The sequence below is a fragment of the Ipomoea nil genome, unplaced genomic scaffold (assembly GCF_001879475.1).
Source record: "Ipomoea nil cultivar Tokyo-kokei standard unplaced genomic scaffold, Asagao_1.1 scaffold0188, whole genome shotgun sequence".
In the NCBI taxonomy this organism is placed as follows: Eukaryota; Viridiplantae; Streptophyta; class Magnoliopsida; order Solanales; family Convolvulaceae; genus Ipomoea; species Ipomoea nil.
This window is the reverse complement of record NW_017616616.1, coordinates 3,495,549-3,514,042: the sequence shown is the minus strand read 5'-3', so window position 1 is coordinate 3,514,042 and position 18,494 is coordinate 3,495,549. Positions and strand designations below refer to the sequence as shown.

At 34.5% G+C, this 18,494-nt stretch overlaps 2 protein-coding genes across 2 annotated transcripts; both read left to right on the top strand.

The window, feature by feature from the left end:
• Window positions 1-12,282: 12,282 nt before the first annotated feature.
• LOC109186721 (F-box/kelch-repeat protein At3g23880-like) lies at window positions 12,283-13,521 on the top strand. Its single transcript, XM_019336836.1, has one exon. The coding sequence runs from the start codon at window positions 12,283-12,285 to the stop codon at window positions 13,519-13,521; it is 1,239 nt and encodes a 412-aa protein (XP_019192381.1).
• Window positions 13,522-16,936: 3,415 nt separating this feature from the next.
• LOC109186714 lies at window positions 16,937-18,150 on the top strand. The gene is made up of 3 exons (XM_019336824.1): window positions 16,937-17,037; window positions 17,207-17,494; window positions 17,640-18,150. The coding sequence occupies exons 1-3, from the start codon at window positions 16,937-16,939 to the stop codon at window positions 18,148-18,150; spliced, it is 900 nt and encodes a 299-aa protein (XP_019192369.1).
• The last annotated feature ends 344 nt before the right edge of the window (window positions 18,151-18,494 follow it).

Genomic DNA, 18,494 nt, shown 5'->3' with positions numbered 1-18,494 from the left:
CTATCTCATTATTAATAGGATTACTAATGATAACATAGTGTACCGCTGAAACCTTCGAATTAACATTAAAAATGTAAATAAATTTCCTATCATTAATTCTAATATAAAAATAAATTTCTATTGTTGATTCTACGAAATTTAAAAATAAATTTATTTTTGGACACTAAAATTAAAGAGCAATGATCCTCCCACCCTTCCACTATCTAGCATTCCAGCCTCTTTGGTTACGGTTAGCTTGAGATGAAGAAATAATTTCACCTTTTATAGAAGGTTTACATCATAATTAAGGTATATATGATTTAAACAAGCAATGTCTGTTATTATCTTTTACATCACAATCTTTACTCTTTAGTTCTAAGACAATAATATAATATATTTATACTTAGCAATTTCAGGGTTACAAATTCCTCCCAACAAGAGAAGTTGGCAACTTAAACTTATTTAGCTTGACTCTAGGAAAATTTGTTGGAAATTGGTGAATAAATCGATACACAAAATATATATATAAAATATATATTTGTCCCAAAAAATGGAATTTAATTTATAGAAAATTAATTCCAACCAATTTTGGTACGAAACCAAAATTACATATATATACAATATATATATTAACCAAATAGGGATTTATTTTATCAAAATAATCCCACCACAACTAGTACGAAACTAGTACACGGGACTTAATTTTCACGAAATTAATCCCTCCACAACTAGTACGAAACTAGTACAAGGATTTAATTTATCCGAGATTAATCCAACCACTTGGTCCGAAACCAAGAACAAAATAAAAGCAAGAACGGGTTTCTAACCTGAGGTTTCAACCCAACGCGAAGAAACAGGAAGAAGCAGAGGAAGCCCGAGTTGTGTGTACACACACTCTCCTTAAAACCGATTCGCCACCTCCCGAGGGTGCTAGGATCGTTGTGGCGTCAGTCTCCCAGGATAAAACGGACTACGACTTTGGCGTTCGAGCACTCCAACCCAAAGCCCGGCGAACTAGAACACAAGTTGAGCACTCCGATGTTTTACGGAATTATGTTGACAAACAAATTTTCTCTTTTGAAATCAAGGAGAGTAGAGAGAAAAGTAGTAGTTTGGTTTATGAGTTTCAAAATGGTGTGTGAAATCATTCTGCCAACATAACAACTATATGTAGGGAAATGGGGAATTAAGTAGCATTATAATGACCATTAACCCACATAAATCCAAGATTTAATAATTGGATAATAACGTTTGAAACGGTCGTAATTATTATCGTAATAATTCCAACGGTCACGAACTTAATATGCGATTAATTCGTACCGATCACAACGACTCGTTTCAAAATATCTGAGTGACCGAGGAGTCCGTACGAACCCGAAAGGTTAACGAATTGGGACTGGAAACCACACCCGAGTGGTCCACACGCACCGAAACGGTGCAGCACGAAAGTAGCTCACGAAAGAAGAGCACGAAAGAGCTCACAACTCCAACTTTCAGCATGAAACTAAAGCTTAAAATTAAGCTTTCAATTTGCATGCACTTTCGTCCAGGCATGAAAGCATAGCACGAAAGGTGCCAAAACAAAGTTTCGTGCTTTACAGAAACCAAAGCTCCAAATTGAGCTTTTAATTCTTAAAGCACGAGACTTCAAATCCCAATCTTCCCTAATTAAGCTTAATCATCTTTTAAGCTTAATTAGCTTACAAATTAAGCTACATCATCATGCCTATATTGGCACGAACCAACAACATAAGCTTAAAGATTTGACTCCTCTCAAATAGGTTCACTTGAGAATCAATTTCTCATTCACCTATTACTCATTTTGAGCGTACATTATATTAAATTCTTCGTCTCACTACGAAGAACCCGAATCCACTTTGACCCGACCCAAATCGGAAGTGGACCCACATATATTTGTACCACAAAATAATCACTCAAAATGTCATTTTTAGCTAAAAATTCCAACAAAATTTACCTACTCAAAAAGTAAAAAATAAAAGATAAAAAAATAGTGCAAGGTTCGATCGCTAAAGTTGAAACACCTAGATTATATCTTCGTGATTATTTCTACTAAATTTTCATGGCAGGCTACTAAATTTGATCAGATATTAAACCTTCCCAAAATAAACCTCAACAAAGCATCATCATTCTGGGCTGGGGGGTTGTGCTGATCATCATTATATCTCCAAATAAATTCACGTGGAGAAACAGTACTCTGAACATAGGAACATATACCAATAAAGCCCCAATATACTGATGATTCTGTGAAGAAAGTAGGCTTGAGGGTGTTATTTTTCAAATCATGAACTAATATTTCCCAGGAGGACGAAATGTTCCTGCATATCATGAGCACTTTGGCATTGCATTTGGAAGAGTATAATGCGGCGTTTATATAATCACTACATAGATGGTAGAGATGTTAAACTCACTAACCCATGATTTCTCCACTCCATATTCCTTCATAACCACAACGTTGTAACATTGTGATTACCTCTATCTACGCCTTCACCAAAGCTCGAACCTAAAACATCCCACATAAGGGGCCAACCGAATACCAGTGGACTACAAGCCACTTGGTTCTTGCATCATAGTTATTTGCATATTTGTTGTAACACTGTAATTACAGTTTTAGTCCAAATTAAAAAAAAAAAAAATCCCTCCTTTTGCTATATTATAATACTAAAATTTTTAGATGATAAGTGCGACAATGTCAGTAAAATTAGTTGTCACTTATCACAACCTCTACTCCTTAGACAATAATATAATATTTATCATTCGTTGCAGGTTAATTTCTTCAAACTAAATGTGGATGGATCAGTCCTGGGCAACTCAAGTAAAGCTAGCTGCGACGGCCTAATTCGGGATAGCTTAGGCAAGTGGTGCAGTGGCTTTGTCTACAATATAGGTAATTGTACACCCTTTGAAGCTGCTAAAGGGAATCCAGCTAGCAGTAGCCAAGAGATGCAATAATCTGATCATAGAAAGTGATTCCTCAAGCGTCATCACTACTTAAAAGGGAGCAGCCCCCCTCGTATTCCAGCCCATAACATCCTCGAAGCCTGTAATAAGAAAGAACTCCGCCGCCTACAAGTAGCAAGAGAACAGAATACTACAGCGGATCGCCTCGCGTTTTACTCTAGAAATTTCCCTCCTGGAGTGCACATTTTGATCTCACCACTAGAAATTTCCCTCCTGGAGTGCACATTTTGATCTCACCACCGAATGACATACTGAGCCTTTTCTCTCTGATTTTGCTTTGTTTTCTATGGGTCTCACCCTTCCTAATAAATAAAAAAAACTATGTAGTCTTTTGTCCCTAAGAAACAAAATTCTGTGCATATATCCTAGTAATTATGGATGCTTTGCTACAGGCTGGCAATTCTTGCTAGGGACTGGCGGAGGATCAAAAGAAAACTCGTAAATTATTTGACACATTTCATGATTATTTCTACTAACTTTTTAAGACCCGCAAGTAGACTTGGTGGATAAAAATTATAATTAATTAAATATATACATTTATATAATACATTATATTTATTAAATAAATATAAATATTATATAATGTGCAAAGGGTATTTTTGGTATTTGTGATATAAAAGCTATTCCCAAGGGCATGAGAATAGCTAATACCAAGGCCTCCCTGGCTATTCCCCTTGCGAAGGTAATAACTCATTCTTAGACATGTTATTCCCATGACAAAATGATCCAACCAAACGATGGAATAATAGGTCTATTCCAAGGAATGTTATTCCATTCCTGGCCTATTCCATGAATCAAACATGACATTAAAGTCGTTAAGTCTTTGAAAGTCTTTAAAAGTTTTGATTGAATACACCCCCTAAAAAGTGTCATTTTTCGTTTATATTTAAATACAAAATTATTTATCAAAATTTCGATGTCAATTCATTCTAAAATTTTACTTTAAATTACAATTAAGGCTAATCTATGAATTCAAAAAATAATAATTATAAGCATAAATTTTTTTTTTTAGATTATATCTATAATATTTTTTTAAAAAATTGGGCCCCAAAAATTGGGGGCCATGTGCGGTCGCCCTGGCCAGACATGACCAGGACCGGTCCTAATGTTATCATATCAAGAAAATATACATAGCACCGATGTTCAAAATCACGAGCCCGTCACATTGAATGGGTTCAATTTTGTATCCTTGCAACGAGTAATTATATTGTGGACCATGGTCCAAAAACGGTGTCATTTCTTTAAGTAATGAAACGGTTGCCGTTATAGCTTAATGGAACTCGTATTTTTGATGTTAATTACAAAATGAAACAACATTGTATCTAAAATGAAACTGCCTCACATATTATTTTTATATTATCAAATGAAAATGTAATTGAATTGAAATGAAACTGTAGTTGTGTTGAAATGAAACTACAGTGTATATAAAATGAAACTGAATAACAGTTTCACATATTTGAGTGTATATTGTCCAATGAAGTTATATCGAAATGATAATGTAGTTGTGTTGTAATGAAACTATATTACGAGTGTATATATAAAATAAAATTGAATAACAGTTCCACATATTTGAGTGTATAGTGTCGAATGAAATTGTAGTTATATTGAAATGAAACTATAGTTGTGTTGAAATAAAACTGAGTAACAACACATATTTGAATATATATTGTCTAATGAAACTGTAATTATATCGAAATGATAATGTAGTTGTGTTGTAATGAAACTATAGTACGAGTGTATATAAAATAAAACTGAATAACAGTTTCACATATTTGAGTTTATAATGTTGAAATTGTAGTTATATTGAAATAAAACTGTAGTTGTGTTGAAATGAAGCTGCAGTGTATATATAAAATGAAACTGAACATGTTATACAAAAAGAGTTACTTTTTACGGAACAGTGCAAAACGAGTGCGGTTTCTTTTCATTAAAAGAAAATGGCATTGTTTTGATGCCTGGATCATAATACATTGGGACCGTAGTCCAGAGGATAATTTGCCAACCTATAATCTATTGGGCTTGATCTTGCTTAGAATAATAGAATCTACTACCCAAGACACAATGATAGATGTAAACCTAAGGCATGCAACAACGCCAATATATATATAATGGTTTCCTCATGGGGATGTGAAACCATCATTTATTTTGATGCTGAGAGCGATGAATTCAAAGAGCTGCCCATCCCCGAACGGGACAACTGTCTCTGCATGGCTCGCCTATGGAAAGCAACAAATACTATAGAAGTGTTGGTTGAGTTTATTTTGGAAAAGTTTAATATTTAATTTGAAACAAAACACTGCTGTTAGACAACAAAAATTAATGTTATTTTACAATATACAAAATATGGTCCACACAATTTGTATGGAGCATTGATCCACAATATAATGATTGCGATTAGGTAGAACAACGAGACAATAATGCCTGATTACATAAGAAGCCCACCATATTGATTGGGCTCAATTATGCATTTTTGCTCACATTTACATTTACATTTACATTATTAATTCAGGAGCGTGCTTAATTTGACAACCTGACATAAAATGCTACTATTAATTTAAAAAAAAATAAAATAAGGTCGCAAATTTTATTTTACTTTTAAAATATGTGAAAAAGAAAATATATTTTATTTTACTTTTAAAATATGTGAAAAATAGTTTCAACTAACTGAATAATCATGTGGCTGCAGGGCTAAGCAATTAAAATTCTCAACATAGAAAAACATACTAGCAAAGTTCCCAAGACCTGTGCTCTGCTTTAGAAACTCCATCAGCACTTCCTTCCGTTCATCTTTTTCCCGATCATAAACATATATGTGATGCCGATTTGAACCCCTACGCATGAATAATACTTGTTCTGTATTATTTGGCTGAGAGTAGAATGTTAAGCCATGGTTCCCATAAGTAAGTTGAGGAATTTGGATATCAAACGCAGTCATCCATGATTCTTTTGTGTTGAGATTTATTTTAGAAAAGTTTAATATGTGATAACATTTTATTTTAAGTTTGTAATATTTTGAGATAGCTTCAACATTATGTCTTTTTTTGAAAAATTATATTTTCAAGTCTACCTGGGAACCTTAAAAAGTTAGTAGAAATAATCATGAAATGTGTCAAATGATTTACGAGTTTTCTTTTGATCCTCCGCCAGTCTGCTAGCAAAGCATCCATAATTACTAGGATATATGCACAGAATTTTGATTCTTAGGGACAAAAGACTACATAGTTAACTGGCTCAACGAATGATAAATATTATATTATTGCCTAAGGAGTAGAGGTTGTGATAAGTGACAACCTTTATTGACATTGTCGCACTTATCATCTAAAAATTTTAGTATTATAATATAACAAAAGGAGGGATGTTTTTTTTTTTTTTTTTGGACTAAAAATGTAATTACAGTGTTACAACAAATGTGCAAATAACTATGATGCAAGAAAAAGAGGGATATTTTTCCTGACTAAAAAGATAATCACAGTGTTATAACATCGTAATGGTGGCAATACATTCTAGTTGAGTGTGTTCAGGGACGGAGCCATTTGAGTGTGTTCAGGGATGGAGTTAAAAATTCAGTTGGGGGGGGGGGGGGGGGGGGGGGGCAAAGAAGTACGAATGAATTCAGAAATTTTTTTCAAGAAATATAGTTGTAAATATCATTGAATATGGGTGAAAAATAAAACACATCAAAATTATATAAAAATATTCATAACAAAATATGAAATATAATTAATTTGACGGAGGATCAAAACTGTCCAACGACCAATAACAGTGTCTACTAAGTGACAATTTTTATTATGAAGGATGAAAAGTGTCAATGCCTCAATAAGTTTTGGACCAAAAATGGCATTAACTCCGGAATACAATACAAGAATATTTAATTATGGTTATATTATTATTGTGCCTCACGACCATTATATACTAACAGTACTTGAAAAGAAACTAATAATAATAATAATAATAATAATAATAATAATAATAATAATAATATAAGTGGTAATAATAATATCTAAAAGTAATTAAGTGTTAATAATAATAGTAAGAATATTCATATTCGTATTCGTTTAATATTCGAATATTCATATTCATATTCGCTTAATATTCGAATATTCATATTCGTATTCGTTTAATATTCGAATATCAAATTCGATTCATATTCGATTCGACCAGTTTATTCGAATATATTCGATTCGACTCGAATATTCGAATTCGAAATGCCTAACTTAATTTTTTACAAAATTTTTCAATAAATTAAGATAAAATGTAATGAAAATTTATAATTAAATAACATAAAATATTTGAATACTATTCAAATCGAATACACTCTAATTCGTATTCATATTCGAAAAATATTCGAATCGAAAAAAAGCAATTGAATTCGGATTCGTATTAGAAATATTCGAATTCGAATGAATAGAATTTTTTTTATTTGATTTGTTTACACCCCTATCCGCAACCCTATAAAAAGAGTCACTTCAGTTCCAATATCCCATATAATAAGCCTCGTCCTCTTCAATCTTCATCATCAGCTTCAATTCGACATGGAATCTTCGGCTCCATCGTCAAACATACCCAATGAGATTATTCGAATTATACTTTTACAGTTGCCGGTGAAGTCTATCATTCGGTTCCCAATGCGCATGTAAACTGTGGCGTTCGACGATCCAAGATTCGGATTTCAAGTTGTCGTATGGTGGTCCAGGACGATTGTTCATCCTTTCGCACGAATCCGAACGCCCGGGTTCCCAAAATTCCAAACAACTGGTCGTTAGATTCACTACATTCCATGACGATGATCTTCGTCTTGAAAGGCAAAAATGGCCGTTGGGAGAGGCTGCGGATTATCCATTGATTCGTGGGAGCAACCAATACCATGTTACAGCTTTGTGTTCTTGCAATGGGTTTGTGCTTCGCGGCGGCTGAGAGAGATATCTTGTTGTGGAACCCGCTCACCAGGTGTTTGACGAAAGTCCTCGAGTCCCCATATCCCGGGATAAAAAACTCGGGTGCCCTTGCAGGGCTATGCTATAACTCCCGCACTAGAGATTACAAGGTCGTCCTATTGCTTCGCCACTTAATGGATTATGACAATCCCTGGTGTGTCATCTCTGCCAGCCTCACACACAAAAACTGGCGATCAGTGCGGTTCCCTTATTGCTTTGATTCGATCAGAGGCGGTGTTAGCTTTCGCGATACATTTCACTGGTGGGTAAGTGACGTCCCAGATCCCTATTGTTAATGGTATGTTCAGATTGTACAGAGACAACCACTATTCAAAAACTGATCGAGACCATTGTAGTGTGTGTGATACCATTCCTAGGAACCTAATTTGCTAATGGAACCTAATTTAATTTGCTTGCATATTCTTGTCATTTTGTCTGAGAATAAGTTAATTTGCTTGCATATTCTTGTCATTTTGTCTGAGAATACCCTTATTCTTTTAAAATTCCGGCGTGTTTTAATATCTCCGGTGACTGGAGTGATTAACTTTGGTAGTAAAACAATAGTTGTGGGATGAGTTTTGGTAGGAACTAAACATGTGGACTAAAATTATCATTTTGCTAATACTCGTGGGACTAAAATTGGTATTTGCTCTAATGACAAATCTTTTGTGACACTTCGTAAAATAATATTCTTTTTGTGACCAAAAAATTAATAGTATTATACTATTATATTATTTGTGATAATTGTGATATATAACTTTTTTTTTTGAAACATGATATATAACTTTTTAAATCACAAATAGTATAATAAGTGTGACAATTTATTACGAATAAAATGTCACAATTAAGTAATTGTGTCAACGCCTCAACCGATCAATAACAACCTGATCCAAGCCGAATCAGGAGAATTTTTCAATATATATATATATACACGTAGGAAATGAGTATATATTGATTCAATTCCAAGCGGAAAACGGGTGAACCCTAGCTAATATATCTGAATCTGAATTATATATATAATTTCCGATCGATCCTCTCAACTAAGTAGCTTCATTCAATCATTCATCAATTATTGGATCAGCATGGAAGTTTCAGCCGCAAAAAAAGCTCGATCGCCGCCGCCGCACATACCAATTGAGATGATTCGCCATATACTTCTGAAATTGGAGATGAAACCTCTGATCCGATGTGAATCCGTCTGCAAAGAATGGCGATCCACCATAGAAGATCCCGATTTCAAGCTCTCCTACCGCGGAGGACGGCGCGTGGTTGTGGCGGCGGCGCGGCGTCCGGCCTCAGCTTAGCCTTTACATCCATAACGACCGATACTCTCCGCGTTAAAACGCTATTCGAGCGGCGGGGAGCGGGTGAGGGTGGTGGTTGGTGGTCCGGCTTTTGGTGTTCTTGCAACGGCCTCGTGCTTTTCTCCGTGCTACATCATATTCTGTTGTGGAATCCCTCCACCCGCTGCTGCACAAAAGTGCTTGAGCTTCTACTTTTGGAGGCCCCTTCTTGGTGGCACCATCGTAATGTGGTCTTAGCCTCGGGGCTATGTTATGTCCCGTCCACCGGAGATTGCAAGGCTGTTTTGTTACTCCACCCGGATGATGGAAGTACGGTTCTCGTTGCCAGCCTTAGGACTAAAGAGTGGCGAAATGTGTTATTTCCTCACCACACGGCGTCCGTTAGAGACAGCGGGGTTAACTTTCGCAACACACTCCATTGGAGGGTAGCAAATTCCGCTAGGGATTGGTGTTCCACCCGGAGATGCAAAAAGGTGGTTTATTTTGACCCGGAGAGCGATGAATTCAAAGAGCTGCCCACCCCGGTGGGGGAAAGCCCTGCAATTCTCGGGTTGGGAATCATAGACGGCCGCCATGGCGGCCATCTCTGCATGGCTCGCGAGAGGCGGAAGGGAACTGGAGAGGTTGAAGTATTGGTTATGAAGGAATATGGAGTGAAGAATTCATGGATAACTCAGTTTGTGATCTCTGCCTCTCAGTTCAGATCTGGCTATCATCGTGACTTTACATTCTACCCTTCCAAATACAATACACAGGCCCTGATAGGGAGCTGTTTGTATGGTTGGTGGGGAGCTTTAGTTTATCATTTCAAGAATAAGAAGCTGGAGACTTTCTTAGAAGCAGAATCAGGACATAAAAGTCATACTGCCGCTATATGTTCCTATGTTCAGAGTTTTGTTTCGCCACATGAGTTTATTTTGAGAGATAAATATGATTGGAACAAAAATTGTTTTGTGTTGAGATTTATTTTGGAAAAGTTTAATATGTGATAACATTTTATTTTAAGTTTGTAATAATTTGAGCTAGCTTCAACATTATCTCTTTTTTGAAGTCTACCAGCCTTAAAAAGTTAGTAGAAATAATCATGAGAGACATAATGAAAAATTAGTTTTTGAAGTCTACCGGCCTTGAAAAGTTAGTAGAAATAATCATGAAATGTGTCAAATAATTTACAGTTCTATTTTGATCCTTCATCACTTTTTTAGTCCCTAGCGGGAACGACGGCTTGCTAGCAAAGCATCCATGCATAGTTACTATATACGCACTGAGTAAAGTCCACCTTTTGATTCTAAAGGACCAAATCAAATTGTTATGGTAGAAAATCGAATTTGTAATCTTATAATTAACAATGAACAAATGATACATATATTATATTATTGCCAAAGGAGTAGATCAGAGGTTGTGACAAGTGAGAACCTTTGCTGACATTGTTATACATGATCCTCTAATAATTTTAGTATTGTAATATAGCAAAAAGGAGGGATGTTTTTTTGTTGGGACTAAAAATGTAATTAAAGTGTAACTATGATGCATAAAAAAGAAGGATATTTTCCCTGACTATAAAGGTAATCACAGTGTTACAACAAAGTTGTAGTGGTGGCAATATGATGTTACAAAGAGAAGTTTTAGTGGTGGCGATATGATGTTACAAAGAGATGAATTAATCTACATTTCTAAATCTCTTAACAAAACAAAACACTGTTGTTAGACAACGAAACATTAGTGTTCCTTATCTTCAGACGTTATGCCATGGAACCGTGTTCACCATTCATGGTGAACACGGTTCCAACGGTGTTAGTGCACCGTTATCTTTTTTTTTTTTTTTTTTTTTTTTTAATTAATTACGTGACTGCCTACACATTCACTTTGGAACCATGCCTACACATTCACTTTGGAACCATGAGATTATGAATTTTCTGTTATGAGATTATAAATTTTCTGTTATGAGATTATGAATTTTCAGTTATGAGATTATGAATTTTCTGTTATGCGATTATGAATTTTCTGTTATGAGATTATGAATTTTCATTACATTCATAATTTCGGAGTTTCGGACATTCATAAATTATGAATTCATGCATGCACATTCACTTTGGAACCATGCCTACATATTTCCGTCTGAAATCACGGACATTCATAAATTATGAATCTATGCCTGCACATTCACTTTGGAACCATGCCTACACATTCACTTTGGAACCATGAGATTATGAATTTTCTGTTATGAGATTATGAATTTTCAGTTGTGAGATTATGAATTTTCTGTTATGCGATTATGAATTTTCTGTTATGCGATTATGAATTTTCTGTTATGCGATTATGAATTTTCTGTTATGAGATTATGAATTTTAAAATTCATAATCTCATAACAGAAAATTCATAATTTGATCAGTAACGCGCCGTTAACTCCACATCCGCGATTTTTTTTTTTTTTTTGCCTAAAAACGACGTCGTTTTGACTTGTGTTCACCATTCTCGGTGAACACGATTCCACGGCATAATTTGCGTCCTTATCTTACATATAACCCGAGGTTCTTGTAATTGTTCAACCAAGTCAGGCTGGGTTGGATATTCAAGCCCATGAAGGGCCAGTATCCGTCTTAAATAGCAAATTATATAGTAGAATACACATAAACTCATAACATAATATATATAATTTAATATAATAATTAATACATAATACACCTAAACTCTTAACATAATACACATAAACTCTTAACATAAAAAACGACGTTGTTTTGAGTACCCTAATGCACGATATTACGATTGGTCTTAAATCTTACCGACTGTACATTCCAAACACCTGATACAAGAAACCATATTAGTAACCATATCAAGAAAATACATACATAATACACACATGTAAATAATAAGTGATCATTGCACATTCCCTAAGTTTAAGTGCCCACTAAACTCCCAACCACCAAGATGGTCGTAACAAACTGAAATAACTGAATTTTTTAAAACTTAATACCCAATTATTAGTCCTCCGTTATGTGGTCAGCAGTTTTTTTTGCTCACCTCTAGGTAGGGGGCCTTCTTGGTGATAGCTACTTTTAAATACATAATCCATACATCAATGGAACATGGAAGTAGTTCATCATAATATACCAATTGACATCATTCGCAAGATTCTTTTGAAGTTGGAGATAAAATCTGTGATCCGATGTGAATGCGTATGCAAAGAATGGCGTTCCATCATACAAGACCCCGATTTCAAGCTCTCGTATGACGGGTCGAAACGAGTCATTGTGGTGGCACAAAGCAGCAAAAGCTGCTTAGCCCTAACATCCATAACCAACACTACTACTCCCCTCATTGAGACGCTATTCCGGCGTGACACCCGTGGTAGTACCACGTTTCCCCCCCTAAATCGTTGGTGGTCCGGTGTTTGGTGTTCTTGCAACGGGCTCGTGCTTTTCTCCTTGAGAGAACATATTCTGTTATGGAATCCCACCACTCGCTGCTGCACAAAAGTGCTTGAGCTTCAACGCTTGCTCTCTTCGTGGGATGTCCTCGATTTGGTCGAGGGGCTATGCTATGACGTCCCATCTTTGGGGCGTAACGATGTGGTCTCGGGGCTATGCTATGTCCCATCCACCGGGGATTACAAGGCCGTTGTGTGTTTCCTCTGTGATAGAACTAGTGTTTTTGTTGCCAGCCTCAAGAGCAAAGAGTGGCGGAAAGTGTTGTTTCCTTACAACACAGAGTCCATTAGAGACGACGGGGTTAACTTTCACAACACACTCCATTGGAGGGTGGGTGATTTGCAAACAGGATTGGACAAGATCGTTTATTTTGACCCGGAGAGCGATGAGTTCAAAGAGATGTCCATTCCCGTCCCAGAAGGAGAAAGTAGTGTAATTCTTGGAATGGGAATCATTGACGAGTGTCTCTGCGTGGCTCTCGAACTTGAACGGGGAGGATCGATACAAGTGTTGGTTATGAAGGAATATGGAGTGGAGAAATCATGGGTCACTGGGTTTAACATCTCTACCATCTATTTGGACTGTGAAAAATTCAGTAGTGATTATATAAACGCCACATTATACTCTTCCAAATGCAATGCCAAAGTGCTCATGATATGCAGGAACATCTCGTCCTCCTGGGAAATATTAGTTCATGATTTGAAAAATAACACCCTCAAGCCTACTTTCTTCACAGAATCATCAGTATATTGGGGCTTTATTGGTATATGTTCCTATGTTCAGAGTACTGTTTCTCCACGTGAATTTATTTGGAGATATAATGATGATCAGCACAACCCCCCAGCCCAGAATGATGATGCTTTGTTGAGGTTTATTTTGGGAAGGTTTAATATCTGATCAAATTTAGTAGCCTGCCATGGAAATTTAGTAGAAATAATCACGAAGATATATATATAATCTAGGTGTGTCAACTTTAGCACTATTTACCAAGACTATGTGATCTAATAGTACCCGGGTTAGACTTCCATTTGGAAGGTTGTGAGTTCGAGCCTTAGTGGAGGCGTTATTGGTTCTTTGTGTTTCAGTAGGTTGAGAAAGTATATGAACAGATACTACAATGTAATAAAACCAGTAACATTCAAAAAAAAAACTTTAGCACTATTTTTTTATCGTTTATTTTTTTATTTTTTGAGTGGGTAAATTTACCTAGAGTCAAGCTGTCCACTCTTCTTGTTGGGAGGAATTTGTAACCCTGAAATTGTCAAGTGATAAATATATTATATTATTGTCTTAAAACTAAAGAGTAAAGATTGTGATGTAAAAGATAATAATAGTCATTGCTTGTTTAAATCATATATACCTTAATTATGATGTAAACCTTCTACAAAAGGTGAAATTATTTCTTCATCTCAAGGCTAACCGTAACCTAAGAGGCTGGAATGCTAGATAGTGGAAGGGTGGGAGGATCATTGCTCTTTAATTCTAGTGTCCAAAGATAAATTTATTTTCGATAGAATAAACAATAGGAATTTATTTTTATATTAGAACAATAGGAAATTTATTTACATTGTTAATGTTAATTCGAAGGTTTCAGCGATACTGTTATCATTAGTAATCCTATTAATAATGAGATAATTACATATATATATATATATATATATATATATATATATATATATATATATAACTAGTCTTTTCTATGCGTGATGCGCAAAAACATATACTCAATATTTATATTTTTAATAATAACTAACAAATTTTTACTAATTAAAATTTAAGTGAAATAAAATTTATTTATTATACAAATCTAATAGAATAATATATAATGAATATATAATGTTATTACAAATATTATTATAATTAAAGAATATAAGAAAAGATATGATAGATGTATTTGCATGATAAAAGTACTGGAAAAGATAACGGAAGTTATCATGGTAAGGGTATTTTTGTCCAAAAAATTGTATAGTACAACTCTAAAAGCACAATGTACAAAATGGTTAGCATTAAAAACATGGACATAAATTAGGGGTATAACTTTGATTGACACTTATTATGTTTTTATTTAGATAATTAAGTAATAAATATATTTAGAAAACTAGATATATTTTGTTAATTAGAAATAAAAGAGTTTCTTAAAAATACAAGTCTTAGATATTTTACAAAAAGGACCCGGTTAATATTAATTTTATTTTTAATGATGTGTCATCTCCTCATTCATTGTTTTTGTATAGCATCTATTAGTGTTGCAAAAATAGCGCCCGCCGGCCGCCGCGAGGAAGGCCGGAATCGGCCTCCTCCGCGACCGCCTAGCCGGCTGAAACGGCATTTAATTTTTTTTTTTTTTTTTTTTTTTTTTTTTTTGCGTTGTAAAGTGGGAAAAGTTCGGGAATGCATAACTTTTGACTTGGTTGTCCGTTTTAGACAAATATTTTTTTCAAATCGCGTATTTTTTTAGATCTATACACCGCAAACAGCCAAAGGCGGTTTGGCCCTCTAATTTCTCCCAAAAAAAATGCTTCTTTTGCTCTTAATTTTAATTTTATATGTATTTAGATGGTTTCAACAATATTTTAAACTACTTTATAGCCACTTACGTAAATAATTTGTAAAAAAAAACTAGAGGAACCTTATGTTTTATTAGTGAATTTTACAATTTCTAGTTTAATTTTTTTTAAAAAAAATAAAAAAATAAAAAATCGACGCCTTGGCGCCTAATGGACGCCTAACATGTTTTGCAACATTGGCATCTATACACTGACCATAATTAAATACTTCACGTTTTTGAATCGTTAAAATACTCATTGTTAACGAGAGTTTCATTGACACTAAACATATCTACAATCTACAATTTTAATAAGAACCAATAATGTTAGGCCCTTAACTGGAACAAAAAAATGTCGGTCCTATTGTTTCTTAAAATGAATGGTTCATATTATAATATTATTTCTTAAAATGAATAGTTCATATTATTTTTATTTTAGTATATTTTATTGATTTTCCTTATTTACCCTCTATTATATTATTTTCTTCCCTTAAATAACCTAAATTCCGTTAACATAAACTTTAGTAACGGAATATTCCGTTAACTATTTATTATTTTAACTATTTATTATTTTAACTTACACATTAATTTCTATAAGAAAAGTCTTAGTTTCGAACCACATCCCAATTAGAGTTGGCATAATTGTAATCATAATCTTCCAAATGGAAGTCCAACCCGGGTATCATTAGACAACATAGTCCTGGTGTTAAAATATATTTAAAATATATATAATATAAAATTTAACATAAACTTTGTTCAAATAATTAGTCTAACTAAATACATAACATTCAAAGTTAAGCATCAAAGATTATAAATCAAGAACTTTAAAAATCATTTGATCAGAAAAAAACTTAATATTCTTTTGATTATTTAGATCAGAAAAAAAACTTAATATTTCAATTATACTTAACAATGCATGAAACATGTAGGGAAAAACTACCACTACCAAATATCGATTAGAAAATTCAATAAATATTATCTTGCATTTATATATTTTGAATTAATGATTTAAATAAACAAATTCAATATTTATTTACATATGCATGAACATCTCGATATACTTTAAAATACTTATACTTATTTAAAAATAATCATTGGGCATTATCCCATTCGCGCAAAGTGCGTAAAAAAACTAGTTACTCCTATATAATTCAAGAATTAAAGCTGTAATTTGACAACCTGCCATATATAAAATTCTATGATTAATTTTAAAAAGTAAAATAAAATCGGGAACTTTATTTATTTTTAAAATATGTGAAGAAATTTTAGTCCGCAACTAGGGTGTAAACGAATCGAATCGAGTCAAATATCTCAGTATTCGATTCGAATTCGACTATATATTCGAATATTCATATTCGTATTCGTTTAATATTCGAATTCATATTCGATTCAACCAGTTTATTCGAATATATTCGATTCGACTCGAATATTCGAATTCGAAATGTCTAACTTAATTTTTTACAAAATTTTTCAATAAATTAAGATAAAATGTAATAAAAATTTATAATTAAATAACATAAAATATTCGAATACTATTCGAATCGAATACACTCTAATTCGTATTCATATTCGAGAAATATTCGAATCCAAAAAAGCAATTGAATTCGGATTCGTATTAGAAATATTCGAATTCAAATGAATAGAATTTTTTTTATTTGATTTGTTTACACCCCTATCCGCAACCCTATAAAAAGAGTCACTTCAGTTCCAATATCCAATATAATAAGCCTCGTCCTCTTCAATCTTCATCATCAGCTTCAATTCGACATGGAATCTTCGGCTCCATCGTCAAACATACCCAATGAGATTATTCGAATTATACTTTTACAGTTGCCGGTGAAGTCTATCATTCGGTTCCCAATGCGCATGTAAACTGTGGCGTTCGACGATCCAAGATTCGGATTTCAAGTTGTCGTATGGTGGTCCAGGACGATTGTTCATCCTTTCGCACGAATCCGAACGCCCGGGTTCCCAAAATTCCAAACAACTGGTCGTTAGATTCACTACATTCCATGACGATGATCTTCGTCTTGAAAGGCAAAAATGGCCGTTGGGAGAGGCTGCGGATTATCCATTGATTCGTGGGAGCAACCAATACCATGTTACAGCTTTGTGTTCTTGCAATGGGTTTGTGCTTCTGGCGGCGGCTGAGAGAGATATCTTGTTGTGGAACCCGCTCACCAGGTGTTTGACGAAAGTCCTCGAGTCCCCATATCCCGGGATAAAAAACTCGGGTGTCCTTGCAGGGCTATGCTATAACTCCCGCACTAGAGATTACAAGGTCGTCCTATTGCTTCGCCACTTAATGGATTATGACAATCCCTGGTGTGTCATCTCTGCCAGCCTCACACACAAAAACTGGCGATCAGTGCGGTTCCCTTATTGCTTTGATTCTATTCGAGGCGGTGTTAACTTTTGCAATACATTTCACTGGTGGGTAAGTGACGTCCCAGATCCCCTATTGGTATAGGGGTTACTCGTCGGGAGCCAATAAGAATAGGATCATATATTTTGATCCTATGCGTGATGAATTCAGAATCTTACCCACCCCTTCCGAACGGAGAGAAAACAACTCGATAGTCGGGTTAGGGGTTATAGATGACTGTTTATCCATGGCATGCATTCCTCATCACAATGAGGCAAAAACAAACACGTTGCAGGTATTGATTATGAAGGAATATGGCATAGAAGAATCATGGATGACTGCGTTTGATATCCAAATGCCTCAACTTAGTTATGGGAACCATGGCTTAACATTCTACTCTCAGCCAAATAATACAGAACAAGTATTATTCATGCGTAGGGGTTCAAATCGGCATCACGTATATGTTTATGATCGGAAAGATGAACGGAAGGAAGTGCTGATGGACTTTCTAAAGCAGAGCACAGGTCTTGATGATGAGAACTTTGCTAGTATGTTTTTCTATGTTGAGAATTTTGATTGCTTAGCCCTGCAGCCACATGATTATATATTCAGTTAGTTGAAACTATTTTAGTAATTGCATGTTATGTATTTTCTGATATGATTACGTGATTTTTTTTTTATCACCAAGCATGAGGTAAAATTGTGTCACTGGAATTGTGCATATATATGTTGAACAATACAAGAACCTTGGTTATGTAAGATAAGAAAACCACTAATTTTCGTCATTATAATCTCTTCAAATAAATTCATATGTCGAAACAAAACTCAAAATTCTGCACATAGGAACATAGAGCAATAGGTCGGGCCCCCATAACTACATTCTCGTAAAAGATAGTTGAATGTGTTCGGAACGGATGCAGAAATTTGGTTGGGGGCAAAAAAGAAACACATCAAAATTAT

Coding starts and splice junctions, on each gene's coding strand:
- LOC109186721 (XM_019336836.1), top strand. CDS start 12,283: ATGGAAGTAGTTCATCATAATATACCAATTGACATCATTCGCAAGATT.
- LOC109186714 (XM_019336824.1), top strand. CDS start 16,937: ATGGAATCTTCGGCTCCATCGTCAAACATACCCAATGAGATTATTCGA. Junction 17,038..17,206: donor ATTCGGTTCCCAATGCGCAT/GTAAACTGTGGC, acceptor TCGTCTTGAAAG/GCAAAAATGGCCGTTGGGAG. Junction 17,495..17,639: donor ATGGATTATGACAATCCCTG/GTGTGTCATCTC, acceptor CTATTGGTATAG/GGGTTACTCGTCGGGAGCCA.